Below are 26,162 nucleotides of genomic sequence, written 5' to 3'. Positions count from 1 at the left end.
AGGACAAACATATAAATCAATGAATTGAAAGGAGATTTCAGAAATCAACCCTTACATTTATAGTCAACTTTTTTTTTTAACAATAGTGCCAAGGCCACTTAGCTGGGGAAAGAATAGTTTCTTCAACAAATGATAGTAGCAAATCTGGATGTCCAAATGAAAAAAAAAAAAATGAAGATAGATCCTTACTTCACAGTATATACAAGAGTCAACTCAAAATCCACCAAAGATCTAAATATAAGAATCAGAATTATTAAACTTTTTGAAGAAAATACAAGGAAACATTCTCAGGACTTTCTGTTAGGCAACGGTTTCTTAGATTTTACACACCAAGTACAAGCAATAAAAGAAAAAAACAGATAAATGGAACCTATAAAACTCAAAATTTATTGTCATCAAAAGACTTTTCAAAAAATTTTTGATGCAAATTTTGAAAGTAAAATGACAACCTACAAAATGGGAGAAAATATTTGGAAAGAACATATCTAATTAGGGTTTAATATCAGAATATATAAAGAAATCCTACAATTCAACAAAAAAACAGACAAACAATCCAACTTAAAAAGGCAAATGACTTGAATACTCATTTCTCCAAAGAAGTTATACAAATGGCCAAAAAGCACATGAAAAGATGCTCAGCAACATTAGCCATTGGGGAAATGCAAATCAAAACCACAATAAGAAATCATTTCATACCAACCAGAAAGGCTATTATTTTAAAATTTGAGCCATTGTTTGTACACTTTGGATGGGGTAATCATGTATGAATAAAACTGCTTTAAAAAAAAATAGATTACAAGTGTTGTAGATGTGGAGAAATAGAAACACTCACTGTCGGTAGGAATGTACAATGGTGCAGCTGCTGTGGAAGGCAGTTTGGCAGTCCCTCTGAAAGTTAAGTATCTATTTACCATATGACCTTTCAATCCCACTTCTAGGTATATCCCCAAAAGATCTGAAAGCAGGTACTCCAACAGATATTTGCACAGTGATAATCATAGCAGCATTAATCACAATTGCCAAAAGATAGATACAATGCAAATGCCCATCAACCAATGAACGGATAAACCAAATGTGGTACATACATAAAATGGACAGTTATTCAGCTTTATAAAGGAATGATGTCCAACACATTTGACAGCATGGATGAACTTTAAAAACCTCATGTTGAATAAAATAAGCTAGATACAAAAGGACAAATATTGTATGATCTTGACAACAGGAAATAATTAGAATAAGCAAATTCAGAGTCAAATACAAAAATGTAGGTTATCATGGGTTGGGGTGAAGGTAGAGAATGGGGAGTTAATGCTTAAATTATACATGGTTTCTATTTGGGATGATGGAAGAGTTTTGATAATGGATGGTGGTTATGGTAGCATAACATTGTGAATGGAATTAACAGCACTGAAGTATATATTTGAAAGTGATTAAAAGGGGAAATTTTAGTTTGTGTATATGTTACTACAATAAAAATTTAAAATATATCCTGACTGTAAAAACACAGTGAACTCTAAATTACATCAGAGCTGAAATAACCCTAGAAAGTAGGCCATAATGCCCCGTATGGTTCTAAATATGGGAAAGACATTTTACTCTTAGATTCTTCATAGGCAAAGAACAAAATAAATGCAAAACCAAGAAATAAACAATATTGGTGTCTCTAAAACATTAAAATGTTCAAATTGCTCATGAAAAGCCCAGGTACTGGGGACTTGTCAGTAATTTCTCCAGTGCTGCTCATATGAAAAGAGTAAAGTACAGATCTGTGTCCCATATATCTCTATAATTTAAAAAATTATAGTAAATTTGTTCATCTTTTTAAAAATTTTTCTGTCAACAAAACCAGTAGTATAATAGCAAAACTCTTTATAACAAAGTTTATTCAATATGTGCTCAAAATCTATATTGAACAGGTGGGCATCTGATTCCAAGATAAAAAAAATGTTTCAAGAAATGAACGGAGTACATAGCTTTCAGGGCTTCCTCTGTAGATATAGTTTTTCCAGATCATATTTTGTTAAGAGTTTAGCAGGAAAACATTCATAGTCTCTTATAAAAAAACTTAGAAATTTTTCATTTTATTAGAATATTCTTAGCATGTAAGTAATATATTCTCATTTTACACAGAAATAGACTATAGAAATTATAGAAATAATTGTAAAAATAGTCACCATATATTCATAAAGAAACCATAAAATACTCTAACAATATTTAAAATTTAAATATTTTTTAGCATTAGATTATGAATCTGGTCTTTTAAAGTAAACATATGTTTATACTATATTTTAGTGATTGCGTAGCATGTGATTGCATAGATATGCTACTAACAGCTTAATGAATCAGCTCTTGTTGGGCATTTTATATATTTCACATTTTTAGATAAATAATGTTATATTAATTCTATAATAAATATTCCTGTAAAAGTGAGATATTTTATGTTTTTGATGCCTTAAGGGAAAAGCCATAAACTTTACTAATTGGCCAATGAGAGCTTGGTTTTAAAATCCCTGAAAAATTGAGAGCTTAATGAAGACACACACTTGAATATATGGCTGCCCCCACTACTCTTCAGAGATGGAGGAAAAAGTAGTGATTAAGGTCCTAAGGGATTATGTCACAGGACTTGGTTGAAAAAACTTTAGGACTGGAATTTTTTCCAAGGTCTTACCAACCTCCTACTGAAACCATTTTTAAAAATCTCAATAAAGCAACAAAAGAACATCTACTATTAAGCAATTTTATTTCCTGGAAACCCTTTCAAAACAAATTAGTTGCAAGCCTGGTCTTGTACTTAAAGAGAGGTTAGTTAGAAGCCAATTAATTTTTGATGGATATTTGACCAAAAAAAAGATCATTTTGGCTCTAGTGTCATCCCTTTTTCGTCATACTAACAATAATTACATAACAGGCCAAAATTATCTGCTAAGGATCTTCCTAGTTCAGCACAATGAAGTCACATATTCTTTTGTCTTTCTCTAGAATCTCCAGAAGAGAAATAAAGAAACATATATTTTTTGAAATAGTCAAAATGAAACTTCTGCTTTGGTCCTGCATCATGTGTGTTGCTTTTGCAAAACGGGTGAGTAAATGGACTTTTAAAGTTGGAGCAATTAATAATCATCAAATAATTATGGACAGCAACTACTGTTAATGATATGTCAGTGTTTATAATGATACAGTGAGAGATATGCTAATGGGTATAGGATTTATTTTGTCAAATTTTTTCTAAGGAAATTTTTAAAAATCAAAATATTAAAAATTTAATGTCTGAAAATAAATAGCAAAGAAAGAAGGTGAATTCAGTAATTTGTGGGCTGAAAGGGGAAAAAGTTATAAGGACCAGAATCCCGTGTAGATAATCTTAACAGAGTTATCTCTTCAAATTTATGTAAAGCTATACTGGGCTTCCTCTGGCACTGAAGTCCCATAGCTGGAAGTATTTTTAGAGTTAGGAGGAATACTTGATTGGGCAGAAGTCAATGGACTAAAATGATCTTCAGTGTAGTGCAAATAGACAAGACTCTAAAGTAAGAAATATCTGATGGCTAATTCTTATCCTAGCTACTGAGTGTCCTCTTTTGTAAGATGGAAAAAATAATAATATACCTACCCCACAGAATTGTTGTGAAGCTCACTTAAGGTAACTGTAAAATGCCTAGCAGAATACCTAGGATATATTAAGAACTCAAAGGATACTTGTTATTAATGGCTATTATTGCTATTATTAATATCCTGTGCAAACTTTAGGTTAATATTCTCCCCTCAAAAGTAACCTGAATTAACTCTGACTCTTAAAATAGAAAATGATGGGTTCCTTACACTATTTTTTTATTCTTATTTTATTCTGTGGTGCATAATCTATAGATTATAAAACATTGAAGATAAATTGGAGAATTAGTGGATATATGTTCTTTCTGGAACTGTAAAGAGATGGCAACAGACCACTTACACACTCACTTAGAGAGAGCAAATGCTACAAATTCTGGAGGTAAAAGAGAATTGAGCAAACTGAAACACACTTGGCAAAAGGTTTGGATTATTTTGATAATATAAAGGTTAAAGAAATATCATTCTCTACCCATGCTTATGGATAAGAAACTGAATGATCTTTCAGATGGTAAAGATATATGTACATGTAGAAAATTATAAACCAAAAAACCACCCTGCTAGCCAAAGAAAAACTTCCCGAGGCAATTATCTAGGTCTAAAACCAATAAAAATGATAATAAAGAATACATATTGGGTATCTCATATTTCCAAAAATTAACTATAAAAATTATGTAGGTACAAATCTTTCAATAATACGAAAATATGGGTAAGATGTTTTCAAATAAGTGACATATTTAAAGCATTTTTTCTTTTTTGTTTTAGAAGCGTCTTCCCTTCATTGTTGAGGTAAAACTTTTTTCATGTATATATAATTATTTTTACCTTAAGTGTATTTTACATTTAGAAACTTTATAATGAAATTTTTTACTATTGCTACTATTAAAATATTAGTGCTATTACTCTCTTCTGATTTTCAGAAAATTATTTATGGATTATAATTGTATTTACATTAAACATATTTACATAAGGTCTTTATTCCTTTTAATGAACAGAAACATTAAAGTACACTCCTCTTACAATGTGATAAAGTTTTTTGGTATATTTAGGTTTCACATGGCTGTAAAATTTTATCGCAATGTGCTAAGTTTACTTGTACAAATTGAGTAATTCAGAAAGTTTGGCCTACATGAAGGATTAGATCTAGAACTGCTAGTAGGATGATTGTATACCAAGGAGTTTGATGTCTTCTGTGTGGTAAATGCCCATGAATTACTTCCCTATAGAACAATAGCATTTATGGGTTGACTGATAATAGATTATTTTAAGTTCCTTGCCATTTGTCTCAAATTCTGATGCCAGCAAGGTGCTAAAATCATTGTACTAGTACCAAGCCACAAGTGTGTAGGATGTGAACATGACAATCTAGCAAAGAAAGACCAAGAGATACAGTTCTGGGATGTATACACTTTTAGAATAAAAGAAAAAGAATATTGTGAAAATTATTAAGAATGGAAATAGTATTATATTTTGATATATTAATAATATATTATTATATATTTATAAGAGTTAAGATTATACGAGCTAAATTTTGAATCATAAATTTCTAGAATTACATGATCCACATAATCCACAATACAAATAATTGAAATTTGCCTCTGTTTGTGGACACCCCAGAATATATATTGCTTACACATCAGGTGCCATGCTCTAGGACACTTCAGCAATATGGCCATGAGCAAACTCTGTAAATTTTTAGAATAGTAGATTTATAGAAAAATTATGCAGAAAATATGGGGTTCTCATATATCCACCTTACTGCTCACACACAATTTTACCTATTATTAATATTTTGCTTTAGTGTGTATAATATTTTGCATTATATTAAATAAAGTCCATAGTTTACATTAGGGTTCACTCTTTGTGTTACACAGTTCTGCTTTTTAAAAATATTTTATCAAGGTAGCATATATACAACATAATATTTCTCATTTAGCCACATTCAAGCATACAATTCAGTGGAGTTAATTACCAACCCAGGTCAGTACGAACACTTCCTTCACCCAAAACAGAAACTCTGTATCAATTAAGCATTAATTCCCTATTCCCCACCCTACTTCTGCCCCTGGTTAACTGTATAAGAGCAGACATTTTAAATTCAATAATAAAGTAAACCAGTATAAAATTGGGAAGAGATATTATATACTATATTAAATTTAATTAGATAGCTGGACTGGCTAGGAGATGTAACATACCAGAAAGTGGAGCCAAGAAACCATGTGTTTTGTCCACAACTGGATTCCAATAGCTAGCACTGGACAGCACATAGCAGGCACTCAATATATACTGCTTAAAATAAGTCTTTGAATATCCATGAAGAAAAAGCTTAACCTATTGCAAACCACTAAAGAACAATCTCATTTATTAAGACATTATATTGCCAAGCCCTGTTTAGTCATAGGGATCTTGTCCTAAACACAAATGATCATCTAATGTGTACATAAGCAACTGAATTGAATTAAAATAACTGTTTCCCTGTACATGAAGTTTTCTAAAAAGATATCACTAAGAAATTTAAATCGAAGCTTAGAAACATCGAAACTGGTATGACATTATAATCAATCATTGAATACCCACTCTGTAAGAGTGTGTTATAGGATAACAGGACTGAGTCTAACCAGTCACAGAAAAAGTAGAACAAGGAAAACAACTGTAGTACTTAAGAAAGAAAAAAAAATCTAGGTGACTTAGAGAGTTTTGCCAGTTCTGTTCACTCTGGATATAAATAGTTTTCAGTGATGTGGAATTTAAAGGCAACACTGTTTTTCTTTCTTGTTTTAGAAATATCTCCCACCCAATGATGAGGTAAACTATATTTATTTTTGTTTATATTTATGTTTTAAGATATTGAAATGCATTTCATATTTTCTTTGCAAATAGCATTTTCTGATAATGTTAAATAATTCATTATTGTTATACTTATCTTCGTAAAGATAAGTAAGCCAATGCTCTCTTCTTTTGCTGTGATGGGACCATTTAAATATACATATATATGTATAGGCATATTTAATTATATAAATCCTGTATTTTTAAATTAATACTGATGCCTTGCCCAATTGCACTGCCCGCTTATTAGGTTAAACACTTTAAAATAAAATTTTATCATATAAATAAAGGTTAACATCATAGAAAAGTATTATTAATAAAGAAGGCAGTATTATCCACCAAATATAAAAACTGGGTGTAGGTTCCTAAATGGTGTCTGTTATTGACAAATTAACTTAGAACACATGTAAAGAAAATGACTCCATCAACTCATTAATACTAGCATAAACATGTTAAATGTTAAATATAGTTTACCATATTTTCAAATGATAAAAATGTTATCAAAAATTAAAATGCCTTGAATTATAATTGAGTTATGCAACAAATCAAAGAATCCAGGATCCTGAAATGTACACACAAGTGACTTGCTAAAAAACTGACAAGTTTATAATAGGAAATAAAACTGTTCATGTATGTGAGAAAAAGAAAAATCTTAATTGTCTATAAATTTTTACATAATTTTAGAACCCCTTAATGCTCTCTTATAAATGTAATTGGCAAACCTAGTGAAATTGGAGAAAAATTTGAAATTTGACAGTAAATGCTTTCAAAACGTTAATAAGCTACTCATTTAAAGCACAAATACCACAGAGAAAATTAAGTGCAAACGACTGGTAGTCAGTGATCCACATCTGGTCTGCTTTCCCTCTTGGTAACTATTTAGGATGTATGTCTCTGAAGGAGTGTTAGTTTGGTGAAGCATGGGGTGGAGTTTGGAAGGACAATTCTGAAACATGGGACACCTACAAGAGGTGAATCCTTCCAGTTAGCCTATTAGAGACCCAGAGGGCACTGAGAATAGGAGGGGAAAGGAGGAACGTGAAGGAGGAGGGATGGTTTTCTGTGAGGGATAGCAAGGAAAGAGGGGGTGCAGAGAAGGAGGCCTGAAAGCATCCATCCTATTCTGTGACTTTGAATGCTTTCCTTTCATTTTTGTCCTGGCCTAGGCTGGCATACTCTGCAGGCCATAACACTCTTATTTGCCTAAACACAAAATATTTCCTCTTAAATTAGGATTTATTCAATTACCTTATAAATTGTTTGGTCCTTGTATTAGTCAGCAAAAGGGGTGCTGATGCAAAATACCAGAAATCAGTTGGTTTTCATAAAGGGTATTTATTTGGGGTAGGAGTTTACAGATACCAAGCCATAAAGCATAAGTTGCTTCCCTCACCAAAGTCTATTTTCGCTTGTTGGAACTAAGATAGCTGCTGACAGCTGCGAGGGTTCAGGCTTCCTGGGTTCCTCCCTTCCAGGGTCTTGCTTCTCTCTGGGTTCAGGGTTCCTCTCTTCCCAGGGCTCATTTCTTTCTGAGCTCAGGGATCCTTTCTTCCTGAGGCTGGCTTCTCTTTCCTCTGTGAGCTTACTTCCTGTAGCTGCAGCTTAAGGATTCAGCATGAAACTCCAGCATCAAAACTCCAACATCAAAAACCCCAACTCTGTCCTTTGCCATGCCTTTTATCTGTGAGTCCCCACCCACCAAGGAGTGAGGACTCAACGCCCTAACGACGAGGCCCAGTCAAAGCCCCAATCATAACTCAATCATACCAGGTATAGACCAGAATACAAACATAATCCAATATCTATTTTTGGAATTCATAACCATATCAAACTGCTACAGTCCTATTTCAAAAAGTTTGGAAAGAGATAAAATTAGAATTCTTTAAAAAAATGATCACCACTCAATATATGTAAACACAGTAATAACATAGGTAATGTATAGGTAGGATAGACATGTACTATTAACTTTAATTGGCCTCTTTGCTTCTCCTTTAGGATTATCATGGCTACCGTGACCCACTTAATCCATCTGTGAATTTTCCTTATCACTTAGGGGACAATTATTTCCCTCCTTCTTACTATCCCCCCCAGAACACCTATCCCAGGAACTTTGAGTTTACTGAACCAAACAGAGTGGTACCTCCATATCCCTGGATCCCCACCTCTCCCATGGACCTCTCTGCCTACACTGTTCCTAGTTTTCCACAAGTTACTTGGTACCCTCCTCTACCTAATAGGTTCTCCTCTCTTGTCCCTCTCTCAAGTAGTCCTGCAGCACCTGCAGTACCTATTGCACATGCTGCCTTGCCTGCTGCAGTTGAGTCTGTTATGTTCACATCATCTTTACCCCAGCCTCTAGCAGCCCGGCCTATGGCACTGGAGCCTGTGGCAGCTGGACGTATTATACCTGAACCTGCAGCAGCTGGGCCTGTTATACTCCAGCCTGTGGCAGCTGGGCCTGTTATACTCGAACCTGAGGCAGCTGGGCCTGTTATACTCCAGCCTGGGGCAACTGGGCCTGTTACACTCGAGACTGTGGCAGGTGGGCCTGCTGTACTCGAGCCTGCAGCAACTGGGCTTGTTGCATTCCATCCTGCGGCTGCTGAGCCTGTTGTAGCCCAACCCGAGGTAGGCAGGCATGTCACATTCGAGCCTGCGGCAGCTGGGCCTATTGCGCCTGAGCCTCCAGCAGCTGAGCCTCTTGTACTCGATCCTGGGGCAGATATGCCCACTGCATCCGAGCCTATAGTATTGCGGCCTGCTGCACCAGCGCCTGTGGCAATTGGACCTGTTGCACTCAGGCCTTTGGCAGTTGGGCCTGTTGCACAGAGACCTGCGGCAGCTAGAATTGGTGCACCTGAACCTGCAGGAGCTAGGCCTGTTGTACACAGGCCTGTGACACCTGGACATATGGCAACTGAGACTATTGCCCTTGAGCAGGTGGTAGCTGGGCATGTTGCACCCCAGCCTTTTCCACCTGAGCCTACAATATCTGAGCCTGTGGCAGATGAGTCTGTGGAAGCTGAGCTTCCTGATGCCAAACCTGCTAGCATGGAGCCAACTGTCCCAGAATTTCAGCCTTCTCTACTTTTGAGCAGGTAAGCTGCCTGAACCTTACCACTTGTGAGGTGTGGGATTTGTCGGAGGGAGACAAAAGAACAGTATACCCACAAGCAAATATACATGCGCTTAAATATTCGGAATGTTTTATTGAAATATAATTGGCATACAACAAGCAGCACCTATTGAAAGTGTGCTTTTGGTAAGTTTTAACGTATGTATACAGAACACCCCCCCCCCCCAAAAAATCATCAGGATAATGAACATATTCACCAAAGCCAAAAGTTCCTCTCTGTTCCTTCGTAATATCACCTTCCTTTTCCTTCCATTCCTGATCCGTTTTTGGTCACTATAGATTGATTTTCATTTTATTTAAGTGGCATAATGCTCTTTGTACTCATTTTTGTCTGGCTTCTTTGCCTTGGCATAATTATTTTGAGGTTTTCTGTGTATATTGGTAGTTCATTCTTTCTCTCTTGAAGAGTAGTATTTTATTTGTGTGTAAGCCATAATTTGTTTAGCCATTAATCTCCTGAACATTTTGTTTTCAGTGTTTTTGTTTTGTTTTGTTTTTACTATGAACATTAGTGTGCAAGTCTTTGAGCAGATTTAAGCATTAATTAATTTAGCTTGGGTGTGTTAGTGTTCTTCAGAGAAACAGAACTGACAAGACATATATAGAGAGAGAGATACTTATACAAATTGGGTCATGTAACCATAGCATTGGTAAGGCTATGGGAAAGGATAAAGAATGTTGGAAACTCCAAAAAAGGTGATTCTAAAATATGGCATGTCCGAACTCCATAGGGCAGGATGAGGTAAAGGTTGAAAGTGAGAGAAGTGGACTTGACCCAATGGATAGGGCATCTGCCTACCACATGGGAGGTCCGCGGTTCAAACCCCAGGCCTCCTTGACCCGTGTGGAGCTGGCCCATGTGCAGTGCTAATGTGCGCAAGGAGTGCCCTGCCACTCAGGGGTGTCGTCCCCCCCCCCCCCCCCCCCCCCGCATAGGGAAGCCCCATGTGCAAAGAGTGTGCCCTGTAAGGAGAGCTGCCCGGCACAAAAGAAAGTACAGCCTGCCCAAGAATGGTGCCTCACACACGGAGAGCTGAGACAGCAAGATGACTCAACAAAAAGAAACACAGTGCTGCTGGTGCTGCTGATAAGGATTGAAGTGGTCACAGAACACACAGCAAATAGACACAGAGAGCAAACAACTGGGAACTGGTGGGGGGGTGGGAGGGCAAGGGGAGAGAAATAAATAAATTTTTTAAATTTAAAAATATAAAAAAGTGAATTCCCTAAGAGAAGCTGATGAATAAATTAAAGGCAGAAATTCTTCTGTCTTCTGAATCTGCAGTTCTGGCTTTAAGGCATCCAATTAATTGGACGAAAAGACTACCCACTGGAACAGAGTCATAAAAGTAATAAATGTAGGTAAAATAATATATTTTATTCTTTAAAAAAAAAAAAGACTACCCACATTGCAGAGAACAATATCATATGACAATTATAGATGCAACAGTAGATGCAATCAAATGAATATAAATGCAAATCCATTTACAAATTACCTTCACAGTAACCATCAAGTCAGTGCTTCCATAACCAAACAACTGGACACAAAAACCTAGCTAAAGTGACACATGACCTGAACTATCACAGTCTACTTCATGTCAAATTGACACCCATACACATTTCCTTAAACCATACCCAATCTCCAAATAAAGACAATAACATAGCTATACTTTCACCTAAAATGATACAACTGACTTATGTACAACCAAAAATGCACTAACCCTTTCCCCAGAAAAGGATGTAAGTTTTGGGTGTTAGTCACTCATCTTTGATATCCTGTAACTTAAAGACTATGACATAAAGTTGATATAACTTATTTTATATGATAAGGATTTAAGAGAGGGAAGCAAAGATATTTTATACACATACACAACATACATACACACAAAAATAATAATTCATAGCAAAATACAGAAGAAATACTACTATTAAAGTCCTCATTTCTGTCATGTCATGTCATTATAGGCATTTATAATTACCTTCTCCCACTACCCATTCCATATTCTCTTTACCCTCAGCAAACGCCTCAGATGGCCATGGATCTTTTGCCTAGGAAGGAGACTCAAACCTTCATTCCTAAAGGGTCTGAACCACTAGGAGTCCTGCATGGATTGAGTTGTAGTTTTCTATTGAGTTTATTTTTTAAAGATCTAAGTCTCTCGGAAATATTGTTAGCAGTTTTAGCACTAATTCTAGTTTAAAATAAAAGGGACAGAAGAACCATGTGTAGAGAAATTATAGATGAGTTTAACTCTGTTATTTTGGGGAAATAAATTATCATATGTTCCACGGTAAGGCCCATTGACAGAGTGCCAGTATTCTGGGGGGTGTGCGCTCCCTGTCTTGACCAGATGTCTCTAGAACCCTCAGGAGCACCCCTGTTTGAGCATTGTTCACTGTGGTAGTCAGTGAGATCCTTCTGAGACTTGTGTAAGCAGAAAGTCTGGAATGACCTCCGGACTGGCTTGAAATCTCTTAGCTGTTAAACTCTTTTGTATTTAATTTAGTCAAGGTCTTCCTCCAAATGCATCACTAGATGGCACTTGGTAAAATAATCCCTCTATGCCAGAGAGGTCCATCCCCAGTTGTCACGTCCCATGCTGGGAGGGAGTCCGTGAGTTTGTATGATGAGTTTGGCTTAGAGAGAGGCCACATTTTAGGAACAAAGAGGTTTTCAGGGGGTAACTCTTAGGCCATATATCTATTACTAGATTAAGTTTCAATTTTATGAGAAGAAGGTTCAAAAATACAAGCATTAATATCAATTTATAATTTCGCTAGGCATTACCTATATACTCTAGAGATTCTTGCCACTCTATTAGAGAATGTAGCAGGACCCCCCCAGGATAGGAAGATGATATTTTATCGATTATTGTGTGGGTTTCCGCCCACTGAGATAACATCCCATGACCACATGAACACCCTCATATTAGACTGAGGCATATCCTGGGTGCATCCTTCCCCACATATCCGCCTACCACTGACCCCTGCACCTCTCTGCCATCTTAGTTGTAACATTTCTGTAATCCAAAACCTCCCCCAAAAACAAATCCAAAAAAATTTCTTGCTTTGTGCCTTTCATGACTGTAAGAACTGTTGTTTTTTATGTGTTTACAATTTCTTCTGTGTGTTCCCCAAGTGTCTTCTTTTTTGTTTGATTTTTTTCTTATTTTTAAAGAAGTTTTAGGTTATAGAAAAGTCACATGGAAAATATAAGGGATTCCCATATACCCCACCTTCTCCCCTCTTACATTTTCCCCTATTAATAATGCCTAACATGAGTATGGTATATTTTTTACAAAAAATTAATGGACAAATATTGAAGCATTGCTACTACCCACAATCATTAGTTTATGTTATGATTTACCCTTTGCAACCATACAATTTTATTAGGTTTTGGCAAAATGTGTAATGGCCTGTATCTATCATTGCGAGATCATGCAGAACAATTCCAATGCCCTCTATTCCATCTACTCCCCCCACCCAAACTTATGATAACCACTAAGTTTCAATTTTTCAAAAATAAGGTTCACAGTTACACGTATTAATATTGATGACTTGATATATTGATCTGTTTTCTTTTATTAGGCACTGCCTATGTACTTGAGAAATTCTTGCCCCTCTATGTGGATGGGAGTTTAATATTTTGTTGTTTATTCCACGGGTCTCTACTGAGATAATACCCTATGACAAGATAAGCACATTCATATTCAACAGAAGCAGGCCTCAGGTGCACTCTCTCCCACACATCCTCCCACCACTGACACCCTGCACCAGTGACCCTCCTCTGCCATATTCACCAAAGAACATTGCCCCATTTGTATTTTCAACCACAGACCTCCAACTCCCCAGAGTTTACCTGTTCCTTTCTCCAACCCTCTCCCAAGTTCCATGGCTAGTCCAATCTACCTTCCAACCCTGCTTACCCACACATTCCAGCACTTTCAACACCACTCACATCACTGCACCACCATCACCACCATCCAATGCTAAACTACCTCCTTCCACCTTACCACAGGTTCTACCCAGATTGATCATTGGCTCACCACTCTCTACTCCTTTCTGTCTCCTATTTACCTGTCTTCCACAATCTGTATCTCTGAGTCTGCTCAATATGCTTAAGTCATATCAGTAAGATCATGCAATATTTGTCCTTTAGTAATGGGCTTTATTTCATTTAACATAAGGTCTTAAAGATTCACCCATGTTGTCATGTGTCAATATTTCATTCATTCTTTCAGCTGAGTAACATTCCATTGTATGTATGTACCACATTTTGCTTAGCCATTCATCTTTTGATGGATGCTCGGTATATTAGTCAGGGCTGTCTAGGGAAACAGAACCAACAGCAGATATCTGTGGTTAGGATGAGATTTTATAAAATTTTCTTGTGCTACCTTGGGGATGAAGTCCAAATTCCATAGGGCAGACTGCAAACCAAAGACTCAAATAAAGGTCCTTGATGAGTTCCCCAGGAGACACTGACTTTCTGAAGTAGAGATGGAATTCTCTCTCTGAATGCTTAAATACTTCCCCTTTTAAGGCCTTCAACTGATTGGATGAGACATCACTCATTGCTGGCAGTAATCTCCTTGGTTGATTGTAGATGTAACCAGCCATCTATGCAATCAACTCACTGATGATTAAAGTCCATGAAATGCTCTTGTATTACAATTATCCCAGTGCTTGCTTGACTAAAGGACTAGATACCATTACCTGGCCTAGTTGACACATTAGCCAAACTACCACATTGGTGTTGCTTCCAACTTTTGACAATACTGAATAATGCCACTGTGAACATGGGTGGTATATATCTGTTCATGTCCCCACTTTCATTCTTCTGGGTTTATACCCAGAAGTGGTATTGCTGGATAATATGGCAGTTCTATAGTTAGCTTCCTGAGGAAACACCAAACCATCTTTTACAATGGCTGTACCATTCTACATTCCCATCAGCAATGGATGAATATTTCCTTTCCTCCACATCCTCTTCAACACTTGTAGTTCTCTGTTTTATTAATATCTGCCAGTCTAATAGGTATAAGATAATATCTCACTGTAGTTTTGATTTGCATTTCCCTAATAGCTAGTGATGTTAAGCATCTTTTCATGAATCTTTGAGCCATTTGTATTTCCTCTTTGGAAAAGTGTCTATTCAAATCTCTTACACATTTTTTAAATTGGTTGTTTTTTAATTTTCAAGATGTAGGATTTCTTTATATACACTGGATAGTAACCCTTATCAGATAAATGGCTACCAAATATATTATCCCATTGAGTACACTGCATTTTTACTTTCTTGACAAACCCCTTTGAAGTACAAAAGTTTTTTTAATTTTGAGGAGGTCCCATTTATCTATTTTTTCTTTCATTGCTCACAATTTGGGTGTAAAGTTTATGAAACCATTTCCTACTATTTGTGGATGCTTCCCTACATTATTTTCTAGGAAGTTTATGGTCTTGGCTCTTATATTTAGATCTTTGATCCATCTTGAGTTAATTTTTGTATAGGGCATGAGGTGGTAATCCTCTCTCATTCTTTTGGATATGGATATCCAGTTTGCCCAGCACCATTTGTTGAAGAGGCTATTCTGTCCCAGTTGAGTGGGCTTAGTGGCCTTCATGAATATCAGTTGGCCATATATGTGCAGCGCTGTCTCAGACCTCTCACTTTGGTTCCATTGGTCAGTATGTCTATCATTGTGTCCATCCATGTAGTTTTGACAATTGTAGCTTTATAATATGCTTTAAAGTAAGGTAGTATGATTCCTCTAGTTTTGCTTTTCTTTTTCAATATGTTTTTGGCTATTTGGGGCTCCTTGCCCTTCCAAATACATTTCATAATTGGCTTTTCCAGTTAAGCAAAATTGTTGTTGTAAATTTTATTGGGATTGCATTAAATAGGTAAATCAATTTGGATAGCACAAGCATCTTAATGATATTTAGTCTTCCAATCCGTGAACATGCAATATCCATTTATTTAGATCTTCTTTGATTTTCTTTAACAATGTTGTGTAGTTTTCTGTGTATAAGTCCTTGACATCTTTAGTTAAGTTTATTCCTAGATATTTGCTTCTTTTAATTGCTATTGTTAGCAGAATTTTTTCTTCATTTCTTCCTCTGATTGCTCATCATTAGAGCACAGAAATGCTACTGATTTTGGCATATGAATCCTATACACTTCCACTTTACTGAACTCATTTATCAGCTTAGTTGTAGATTTTGGGGGGTGTTCTACAAAAAGGATTGTGTCATCAGCAAATATTGGCATTTTTACTTCTTCCTTTCCAATTTGTATGTCTTTTCTTTCTTTTTCTTGTCAAGTGCTTGAGGAAGAACCCAGGATCTCATACATGGGGAGCAAGTGTTCACTGAACTACATCTGGAAAGAACTACATCTGCTCCCCAATGAGAGTTGGTTTTTCATTTTTTTGTTTGTTTGTTTTTAGGAGATAACTGGAAATTGAACATGGGACCTAGTACATGGGAAGCAGGACCTCAACCATTTGAGCTACATCTGCTCCCTGAGGAAGTACTTCTAACACATTGCTAAATAAGAGCAGAGACAGTTGGCATACTTGTCTTGTTCTATATCTTAGAAGGAAAGCCTTTAGCATTTCACCATTGAGTATGATGTTAGCTGTGGGTATTTCATATATATCCCTTATCAGTTGAGGAGGTTTCCTGCTATTACTATCATTCAAAGTGTTTTTATCAAGAAAGGATGCTGTATTTTATCAAATGCTTTTTCTGCACCAATATAAATCATAGATTTTTTCCTTCAATCTGTTGATGTAGTGTATTATTACATTGATTGATTTTCTTTTGTTGAACCATCCTTCCATACTTGGGATAAAACCCACTTAATCTTGGTATATAATTCATTTAATGTGTTGTTGAATACAGCTATCAGGTATTTTGTTTAGGATTTTAGCATCTAAGTTCATCTGAGAGATTGGGCTAGAGTTTTCTTTTCTTTTGGCATCTTTATGTCATTTTGGTATTAGGGTAATGTTGGCATCAAAGAAAGAGTTAGGTAAGCTTCCCTCCACTTCTATTTTTTTGGAAGAGTTTAAGCAGGACTGGTGTTAGCTCTTTCCAGAATGATGGGAAGAATTCACCCGTGAACTATTCAGTCCTGGGCTTTTATTTTTTATTGGTTGATAGGTTTTTGGTGACTAATCCAATCTCATTACTTGTGATTGGTTTGTTGAGTTCTCTTTTTTTTTTCATCACTGTAGGTTGTTTTTGGTTTCTAAAAATTTGTCCATTTCATCTAAGTTATCCATCCTGTTGGCATACAATTTTTTTTATAGTATCCTCTTATGATACTCTTTATTTCTGTGGGATAAGTGATGATATTCTCATTCTCATTTTTTATTTTATTTGCATTTTCTCTCTTTCTTTGATAGTCTGGCTATAGCTTTGTCAAATTTATTAATACTCTCAAAGAACCAGGTTTTGGCTTTGGTTTGGTAATTTTTTCTAGTGTTTGTATTATTATTATTATTATATATTCTCAATTACAGTTGGTTCTGCTCTAATCTTTGTTATTCCCTTCTTCTTGTTTTGGAATTAGTTTGTGCTCTTTTTCTAGTTCCCCCAGGAGGTAGTTAGGTCTTTGATTTTAGCATTTTCTTCTTTTTTTAATACAAGCATACTGGGCTTTAAATTCCCTCTCAGCACTACTTTAGCTGTATCTCAAAGGTTTTGATATGTTGTTTTCTCATTTTCATTCATTTCAAGGTAGTTAATGATTTCTTTTGTATTTTCCTCCTTGACCCATTGATTGTTTATTAGTGTGCTGTTTAATTTCCATATCTTTCTGCCTATTCTAGGTTTCTTCCCTAATTAATTTTCAGTTTCATTCTGTTGTGGTCAGAGAAATTACTTTGTATAATTTCAATTATTATAAATTGTTGAAACTTGTTCTGTAACCTCACATGTGATCTATCCTGGAGAATGATCCATGTATGCTCAAAGAGACTGTATATCCTATTGTATTGGGATGTAATGTTCTGTATATGCCTGTTAGGTCTAGTTCTGCTAACACACTATTCAATATATCTATTTCTTTATTAGCTCTCTGTTTGAGATGTTTAGTCTAATGGTGAGAATGGTGTATTAAAGTCCCTCACTATGATCGTAGAATCATATCTTTCTCCCCTTAGTTTTTCCATTGTTTGCCTCATGTACACTGGGGCACTTTGGTTGGGTGAACAAATATTTATGATTGTTCTTTCTTCTTGATAGATTCCTATTTTTTATAATATATAGTGTCCTTCTTTGTCTGTTAAAATAGTTTTGCATTTGAAGTCTATTTTGTCCGTCATTAGTATAAATACTCCTGTATTTTTTTGGTTATTGTTTGTATATAAACTTGTTTTCCAACCTTTCCAGTGAAACCTCCTTGGGTCCCTGGCTCTGAGGTGAGTTTCTTGTACACAGCATATAGATTGGTCATATTTCTTATTCATTCCACCAATCTATGTCTTTTGATTGGAGAGTTTAATCCATTAACATTAAAGTCATTACCATCAAGGCAGTACCTACATTAACCATTTTTTCTTTAGGTTTATATATGTCATATTTTGTTTTTATTTTTCTTTTTATCCTTTTAGTGACTCTTACTAATAATCTTCCTTTCTATACTCTCCTTCCATGCTCTATTTTTTTTATTTTGTATTTCTTAAAGGGCAGGTTTCTCATTAATAAGTTCTTTCAACTTATGTTTATTTGTGAATATTTTGAAATATTTCAATTTTGAATGCTATTTTGCTGGATACAAAATCTTGGCTAGCAGTTTTGTTTTTCTTTTCTTTTAGCATCTTACTGTGTCATACCACTGCCTTCGTGGCTTTAGATGAGAAATATGTGCTTAATCATATCAAACTGCCCTTATATGTGATGGATCTCTTTTCTCTTGCTGCTTTCAGAATTCTCTGTCTTGAGTGTTTGCCAATCTGATAGAATTGTTGTGTCTCAGGGTAAGCCTGTTAGGATTTATACTGTTTGGAGTGTGCTGCTCTTCCTGGACATGTACATCATGTGTCTCATAAGAGTTGGGAAATTTTCAGCCATTATTTCCTCCAATACTCCTTTTGTCTCCCTTCTCTTCCTTCTGGGATGCTTATAAAAGTGGAAGTTTGTGCATTTCATGTTGTCATTCAATTCCCTGAGTCCCTGATGAATTTTTCCTATCTCTTTATATATCTGTTCTGTTATCTGTGCAATTTCTATCTTTGAAGTCACTAATTCTTTCCTCTGCCTGTACAAATCTGCTGTTATTTGCTTCCAGCATATTTTTTAATTCTTGCATTGTGCCTTTTATCACTGCCAAATCTGTTCTCTTTTAATGTAGGCTCCCCCAGGGTCTTCTTAATATCTTTTATCTTTTCCTTCACTTCATTAAGTTGACTCATGATATTTGTTTGGACATCTTGATTAGTTGTTCCATGTTCTGCATCTCCTCCTGCTTTTAGCTTGTTCATTAGAATTGGCCATGCCTTTCTGTTTCTTAGAATGTCTTATAATATTTTGCTGGTGTCAAGGCAACTGTTTATCTTGATGGGCTGATTCTGTTGGTTAGCTTCTCTTTCTACTCTAGGGTTTTATTTTGGGTTCTTTTGTGTTAAGGGTCTCCTTTGACACTTGCTTCCACTTATTCTATATCCTTATAGTTGTCCTTGTTCCCCCCCAAAAGAGTATTAATACCATAAATTTGGAAAGAAAGAATAATAAGAAAGGATGGAAAAGGAATCATAAAAGGACCAGGAAAAAAATTAGTAATAAGAGTGAAAACTCATAAAAGATAAATAGAAATAAGAATAAAACAAAAGTGGAATTAAAAGAAGAAGAAATAGGAAAAACTAAAATAGAATGAAATACTGGAAAAATGGCAAGAGGAGAAAGATGATGAAGACCAAACAAGAAAAAGTAGAGTGAAAGAAAAGCAACAGAAGAGGGAAAAATGAAAGAAAGAAAAGAAATAAAGAAAATAAGGAGGAAAAAAGAAAAAGGAAGAAAGAGAGGGGAAAAAAAACAGAGAAACAGGCCTCATGTTCAGGTCACTAGCAACTGTCTCAAGCTGCCAGTGCTCGCCAATCATTCACCCTGCATCCTGCCCTCCACAGGTAAGATACCCAGGTGTAGAGAAAAAAAAATGCTGAGAATGCTGTAGTGAAGTCTCCAACTATTATTGTAGAGACATCTATTTCCCCCTTCAGTTTTGCCAGTGTGTCTCATATATCTAGGGGCACTCCAGTTAGGAGCATAAACATTTAGTATACTTATTTCTTCTTGGCAAATTGCCCCTTTTATTAATATATAATGACATTCTTCATCCCTTATAATAGTTTTGCATTTGAAATCTATTTTGTCCAATATTAGTATCACTAATCAGGCTCTTTTTTGGTTACCATTTGCATGGAATATCTTTTTCCAAACTTTTGCTTTTAATCTGGTTTTGTCTGTTTCATCCCAGGTATTCAAGGGTGGTTCAAAACAAGAAAATCACATAGTGAAGTAAACCGCATTGATAAATTAAAGAAGAAAGATTCATGATCCTCTCAAATGATGCAGAAAAGACAGTTAACAAAATATAATACCCTTTCTTGATTAAAAAAAAAAAAACCCAAAACATAGGAATAGAAGGAAGCTTTCTCAACGTGGTAAAGTACATATATGAAAAACCTACAGCTAGCATTGCATTCACTGGTGAAAGACTGAAAGCTTTCCTGATGAGATCAGGAATAAGACAAGAATGCCCAGTCACCACTGTTATTCAATATTGTGCTAGAAGTTCTAGTAAGAGCAATTAGGCTAGAAAAAGAAATAAAAGACACCTAAATAGGAAAGGCAGAAGTAAAACTATTTGCTGATGATACAATGCTATATCTAGAAAATCCTGGAAAATCCACAAAAAAAGCAACTAGAACTAAGTGATGGGTTCAGGAAAGTGTAGGGATACAAAATTAATATGCAAAAATAAATCGCATCTTTACACTTTCCCTCTTTTGGTCAAGGTCTTTTTCCAGTTGCATTGCTAATTTATGCTTGGTAGTAATCTCTTGGAACCAGGGAAGCTCATTCCTGGGAGTCAAGTTCCATGCTGGAGGAAAGGTAATGCATTTATATGCTGAGTTTGGCTTAGAGAGTGGCCACATTTGAGCAGAAAGGAGGCTCTCAGGAGGTAACTCCTAGCTACCCTATAATACTAGGCTAAGTTTCCATTTTGAAATTAAAGGTTCAGGGAAGCAGCTGTGGCTCAGTCAGTTGGGCTCCTGTCTACCATATGGGAGGTCCTGGGTTCCTGTCCCAGGACTCCTTGTGAAGGCAGGCTGGGCCCACGCACTGTGGAGAACTGATGGCCCATGCACCATGGAGAGCTGATAGCCGGTGTGCAGGGAAGAGCTGACTCAGCAAGATGACCCAACAAAAAAAAAAAAGGGAGACAAGCAGACACAGAAAAACAAAAACAAAAACATGCAGTGAATGGTCACAGAGAACAGACAGCAGAAAACAAGCCACAAGGGGGGATAAATTAATAAATCTTTAAAAAAAAAAACTAAAGGTTCATAAGTATAGTCATAAATATCAAGGGCCTGTCAATGGTCCATCCTCCTTCACTAGTCACTGTTCCTGTACTCAGGGTATCCTTGCTGTTCCATTAGAGAATGTGGCAGAACTCCCCAGGATGGGAATTTGAAATTCTTTTGGTTATTGCATGAATCTCCTCCCACTGTGACAATGCCCCATGAATAAATAAACACATTTTATATGACTTATTGGTATGCCCCAGGTGAACCTCCTCCCATGCATCCCCCATCACTGACACCCTGCACCAATGATCCTCCGTTGCCATGGTTGTAACTTTCTGTGATCTAAAACTTCTTTGAAAATGAAGCCAACAAAATAATCAAATACAATTAATAAGAAAATGAAAGAATAATGATAGTTTTAAAAATAATAAAATATAAAAAGTTTAAAAATATTTGGAATAATAAAAAAATAGTTAGGGAAGTGGACTTGGCCCAGTGGATAGGGCATCTGTCTACCACATGGGAGGTCCACGGTTCAAACCCCGGGCCTCCTTGACCTGTGTGGAGCTGGCCCATGTGCAGTGCTGATGCGCACAAGGAGTGCCCTGCTATGCAGGGATGCCCCCACATAGGGGAGCCCCACGCACAAGGAGTGCACCCCGTAAGGAGAGCCACCTAGTGTGAAAGAAAGTGTAGCCTGCCCAAGAATGCTGCTGCACACATGGAGAGGTGACACAACAAGATGACATAACAAAAAGAAACAGATTCCCATGCTGCTGACAATAACTGAAGCAGACAAAAGAACACGCAGCAAATGGACACAGAAAACAGACAACTGGAGCAGGGTGGGGGGAAGGGGAGAGAAATAAATAAAATAAATCTTTAAAAATAATAATAATTAAAAATACAACAAATGAGTTTATATGGCTAAGAGACTTCAAAGTGAGTCAGGAGATTGTTCCAGATGTTATGCTTATGCACATCTCAGTAGGATCTCATTGATTGCCACAGTAAATATTGCCTCAAATAGTGGGGTTCCTGAGGGCTCTGGAGACATCCAGGCACTATATGCAGGGCAAACAGCTCAGGAGTTTGGTGCCATACCAGTGGGCCCTACTTTGGAATTTGTGCTCCCCAGTGTGACAGAGTTGAACTCTGTTGTGGTTTCCCTACATGTGGGTCTTCTGCCCCTTCTATTTTAACCTATAAATTAGTACCAGAGTTGATAGGTATATGTCCAAGAGACTTAAATCTTTGGGCTGTCCATGTACCAGCTGGGCCCCGAAACTCAACAGAGTTGTAATACCTACTCCCCAGTTCATTAGACTCCCAGGGAAAACTAACGAGATAATGATGGACAATGACCATCCCAAGGAACAGAGTCGGCAACTACAAGCAAGATAGTCTCATCTTACCCATGAGATCTGAGGCCCCTCTCAACTATAGGCAAAGTGGGCATCATCATCCCAGAATCCTCAGGATTGGGGGATGAACAATGGACTAGAGTAGACTTACTGTTATTCTACTATAGACTTGTCGAGATTCTAGCAGTGGAAAAACTTTTATCATTGATGTGGAGGCACTGGAGGTTCTGAGGGGAGGGAGAGGGAAAAATAGGTATAATATGGGCACATTTTCGGGACTTGGGAATTGTCCTGAATGACATCGCAATGGACAGATACAGGCCATTATATATACTATTATCATAACTTACAAAATTGTGTGGAAGAGAGTATAAACTGCAATGTAAATTATAATCCATGTTTAGTGGCAACGCTCCAAAACATGTTCATCAATTGTAACAAATGTTCCATTCTAATGAAGGATGTTGTTAATGTGGGAAAATGTGGGAGGGGTAGGAAGTGGGGCATATGGGAATCCCCTATATTTTTATGTAACATTTATATAATCTAAGTATCTTTTTTTGGTAAATGTATATAAAAAAGTTAATAGTGTTTCTGTACATTACTGATGTGCAATCTGAGGAGGAAATCAGAAAATAAATGCCATTTATAATAGCAACTAAAACAATCAAATATTTAGGAATAAACTTAGCCAGGGACAGAAAAATCCTATATTCAGAAAACTACAAAAAAAAATTTGCTAAAAAAAAACAAAGAAGGATATTCCATTTCCAGGATTGGAAGACTAAATATCATTAAGATGTCAATTCTACCCAAACTGATTTATTCATGCAATCCCAATAAAAATACCAACAGCTTTTTCTGCAGAAATGGAAAAATCAATTATCAAATTTATTTGGAAGGGTAAGAACACTTGAATAGCAAAAAAAAAAAAATTCTTAAAAAAGAACAAACTTGGAGGATTCTCACTTCATGACTTTAAAGCAAAATACTTAGCTACAATGGTAAAAAACAGCATGGTACTGGTATAAATTACAAACACATTAACCAATGGAACTGAATTGAGAACTAAGAAATAGACCCTCACATGTAGAGTCAAGTGATTTTGACAAGGTGGTCAAGCCCTCCCAGCTGGGCCAGAACAGTCTATCCATCAAATTGTGCTGGGAGAACTGCATATTCATATTCAAAGAGAGAAGAGTCACCCCTATCTCACACCTTATACAAATATTAACTTAAAATGGATCAAGGATCTAAATATAAAAGTGATAACCATAAACTTCTTGAAAAAAATGTAGGAAAACATCTTCAAGACCTCGTGCTAGGCAGTAATTTCTTAAATCTTACACCCAAAGCACAAGCAGAAAAGAGAAAACAGATAAATGGACCTCCTCAAAATTAAACACTTTTGCACCTCAAAGGACTGAAAAGGGTGAAAAGGCAGCTGATTTGATTGGAGAAAATATTTGGCAATCGCATATCCAATAAGGGTATAATAGCCATGCTATATAAAGACATTATACAGCTCAACAGTAAAAAGATAAACTACCCAATTAAAAAATGGGCAAAAGATTTAAAAAGAAAATCATCCAAAGAAGAAATACCAATGCTGAAGAAGCACATGAAAAAATTTTCAACATCACTAATTATTAGGGAAATGCAAATCAAAACTACAATAAATATCATTTCATGCCTATTAGACTGGCAGCTATTAAAAAGTCAGAAAACTAAATATTGAAGAGGATGTGGAGAGACAGGAACACTTATTCACTGTTGGTGGGGATGTAGAATGGTACACCCACTCTGGAGGGCTGTTTGGCGGTTAGTAAGGAAGTTGAATATAGATTTGCCATGTGGCCTGATAATGCCTATACTAGATACATACCCAGAAAAACTGAGGCAGAGACACAAACAGACATCTGTATACCAGTGTTCATAGCAGCATTATTAACAATTGCCAAAAATTGGAAACAACCCAGGTGTCCATCAACTGATGAATAGATAAACAAATTGTAGTGCATACACACGATGAAATATTATGTAGCAGTAAGAAGAAATGAAGTCTTAAAGCACATGACAACATGGATGAACCTGGGTGATATTATGTTGAATGAAGCAAACAAGACACAAAAGGACAAATACAGTATGATTGCATGATTATGAAAAAATATATTGTGTATAATCATGGAATTAATAATTAGAATACAGGTCACCAGAAAATAGAAGGAGGGTAGAGAATAGAGAGCTGAGAGTCAATCTGTGTAAAATTGATAAAAAGTTATTTGTAAGTCTTTGGAAGTGAATAGATATGGTGAAAGCACATCATGTTGTTTGTAACTATCAGCGCTATTATATATGTATGATAATGGTTGAAAGAGATAGTCTAACATCATTTATATTACTAGAAGAAAAGCTAATAACTAACAAAGGACTGTATAAGGTAGTAAAATCTCATATAAAATGTGAATATGTATAGTATTGTATATATGACAGTTTTTACAAAATATAAATAAAAATATACTAGGGAGAAGGAAAAAGAATAGCAGCTATGTACAACAGGGGAAGCATAGATTGAGTGGTGATGAGTTTTGTTTATTTTTTGTTTACTATTATTTTTATTGGAATAATGAAAGTGCTCTGAGAATGATTGAAGTGATGAATGCACAAATATGTGATTACACAGAATAGCATTGATTGTACACTTTGGATGGATTTATGCTTTATTAATATGTACCAGTAAAATTGATTTGTTAAAAAAAGTTAATAGAGGAGATCCAAGATGGCAGAGTAGGTAACGCTTCAGAAACTGTGGGAAAGTAGGCAGGCTTACCTGGCAGAAGGGAAGCTGCAGGACCACAGGGGCAATCAGAGAGCACAGCTAGAGAGGGGGGCCCAGTCGGCCAAGGGAGAGCACAACAATGGGAGATAGGGCAGGCAAGACAGCACACAGCCAGCTGGGAGGAAGAGGGAAGCCAGGGAGGTGATTTGGTCAGCAGACCAGCACTAACCTGGCTCAGAGAGTGAGGAAAGCTACTAGGCAACCAGAGGTGCATCCAGGTGCCCAGCCAGTTCTTGAGGTGGGGAAGCTGCAGAACAAACAGGAGTGGGGACTGGCATGCAGCTGGTTCAGGGGAAGAGAGCAGGAGGGGGAAAATGTTGATAGGGTGGATAGAGCAGATCTCAGCTGGTTTCCAGGGAAAGAGATGAGAGTCAGTGCTGAAGTGGCTCCAGGGGTAAAGAAGGGGGAAGCTGATCAAGCATGCTGTCACAACCACAACCCTGGGAGAGAGGCACTGGATCACAAAGGGAGTGGTCTGATAGGTGCTTAACAGGAGAGAATGCAGCTGGGAGAGGCAGCTGGGAAGCGGTCAGATGCCCAACCAGTCAGAAGAGAAGGGAGTCAGAGAGCAATACAGCCAGTTGTCAGACACCCAACTGGCTCTCTGGGGGAGGAGGGAGTTGCAGGGCAAAATACCTCACAATAGGGAACTTAGACTGAGTTGTTTTTTTAGGCTTTTTTACTTGTTATTTTTATGTTATTTAATTGCTTATTCTTTACTCTCTTATTTTTTTCAGTTCACCTAGTAACTTTCCTGTGGAGGGCAGGCCTAAGGTGATTGATGGGTGAGCACTGGCATCTCGAGGCAGTTGCTAGTGTCCTGAGAGAGAGGCCTGTTTTTCTGGGGG

The 26,162-nt window shown here is 36.5% G+C and overlaps 2 protein-coding genes across 2 annotated transcripts in view; one reads left to right on the top strand and one right to left on the bottom strand.

Moving 5' to 3' along the window:
* CSN2 (casein beta) overlaps window positions 1–26,162 on the bottom strand; it is a 202,927-nt gene that overhangs the window by 100,086 nt on the left and 76,679 nt on the right. The window lies entirely within an intron of this gene.
* The window catches only part of PRR27 (proline rich 27), a 33,074-nt gene continuing 9,898 nt past the window's right edge, over window positions 2,987–26,162 (top strand). Inside the window, exons 1-4 of the mRNA XM_058296278.2 lie at window positions 2,987–3,082; window positions 4,375–4,398; window positions 6,391–6,414; window positions 8,431–9,533. Coding sequence (XP_058152261.1) covers window positions 3,032–3,082; window positions 4,375–4,398; window positions 6,391–6,414; window positions 8,431–9,533 — 1,202 coding nt within the window. The 5' untranslated portion in view covers window positions 2,987–3,031. The remainder of the gene's footprint in view (window positions 3,083–4,374; window positions 4,399–6,390; window positions 6,415–8,430; window positions 9,534–26,162) is intronic.

This window comes from Dasypus novemcinctus, chromosome 1 (assembly GCF_030445035.2).
Source record: "Dasypus novemcinctus isolate mDasNov1 chromosome 1, mDasNov1.1.hap2, whole genome shotgun sequence".
NCBI lineage: Eukaryota > Metazoa > Chordata > Mammalia > Cingulata > Dasypodidae > Dasypus > Dasypus novemcinctus.
This window is presented reverse-complemented; position numbering and strand designations above follow the sequence as displayed.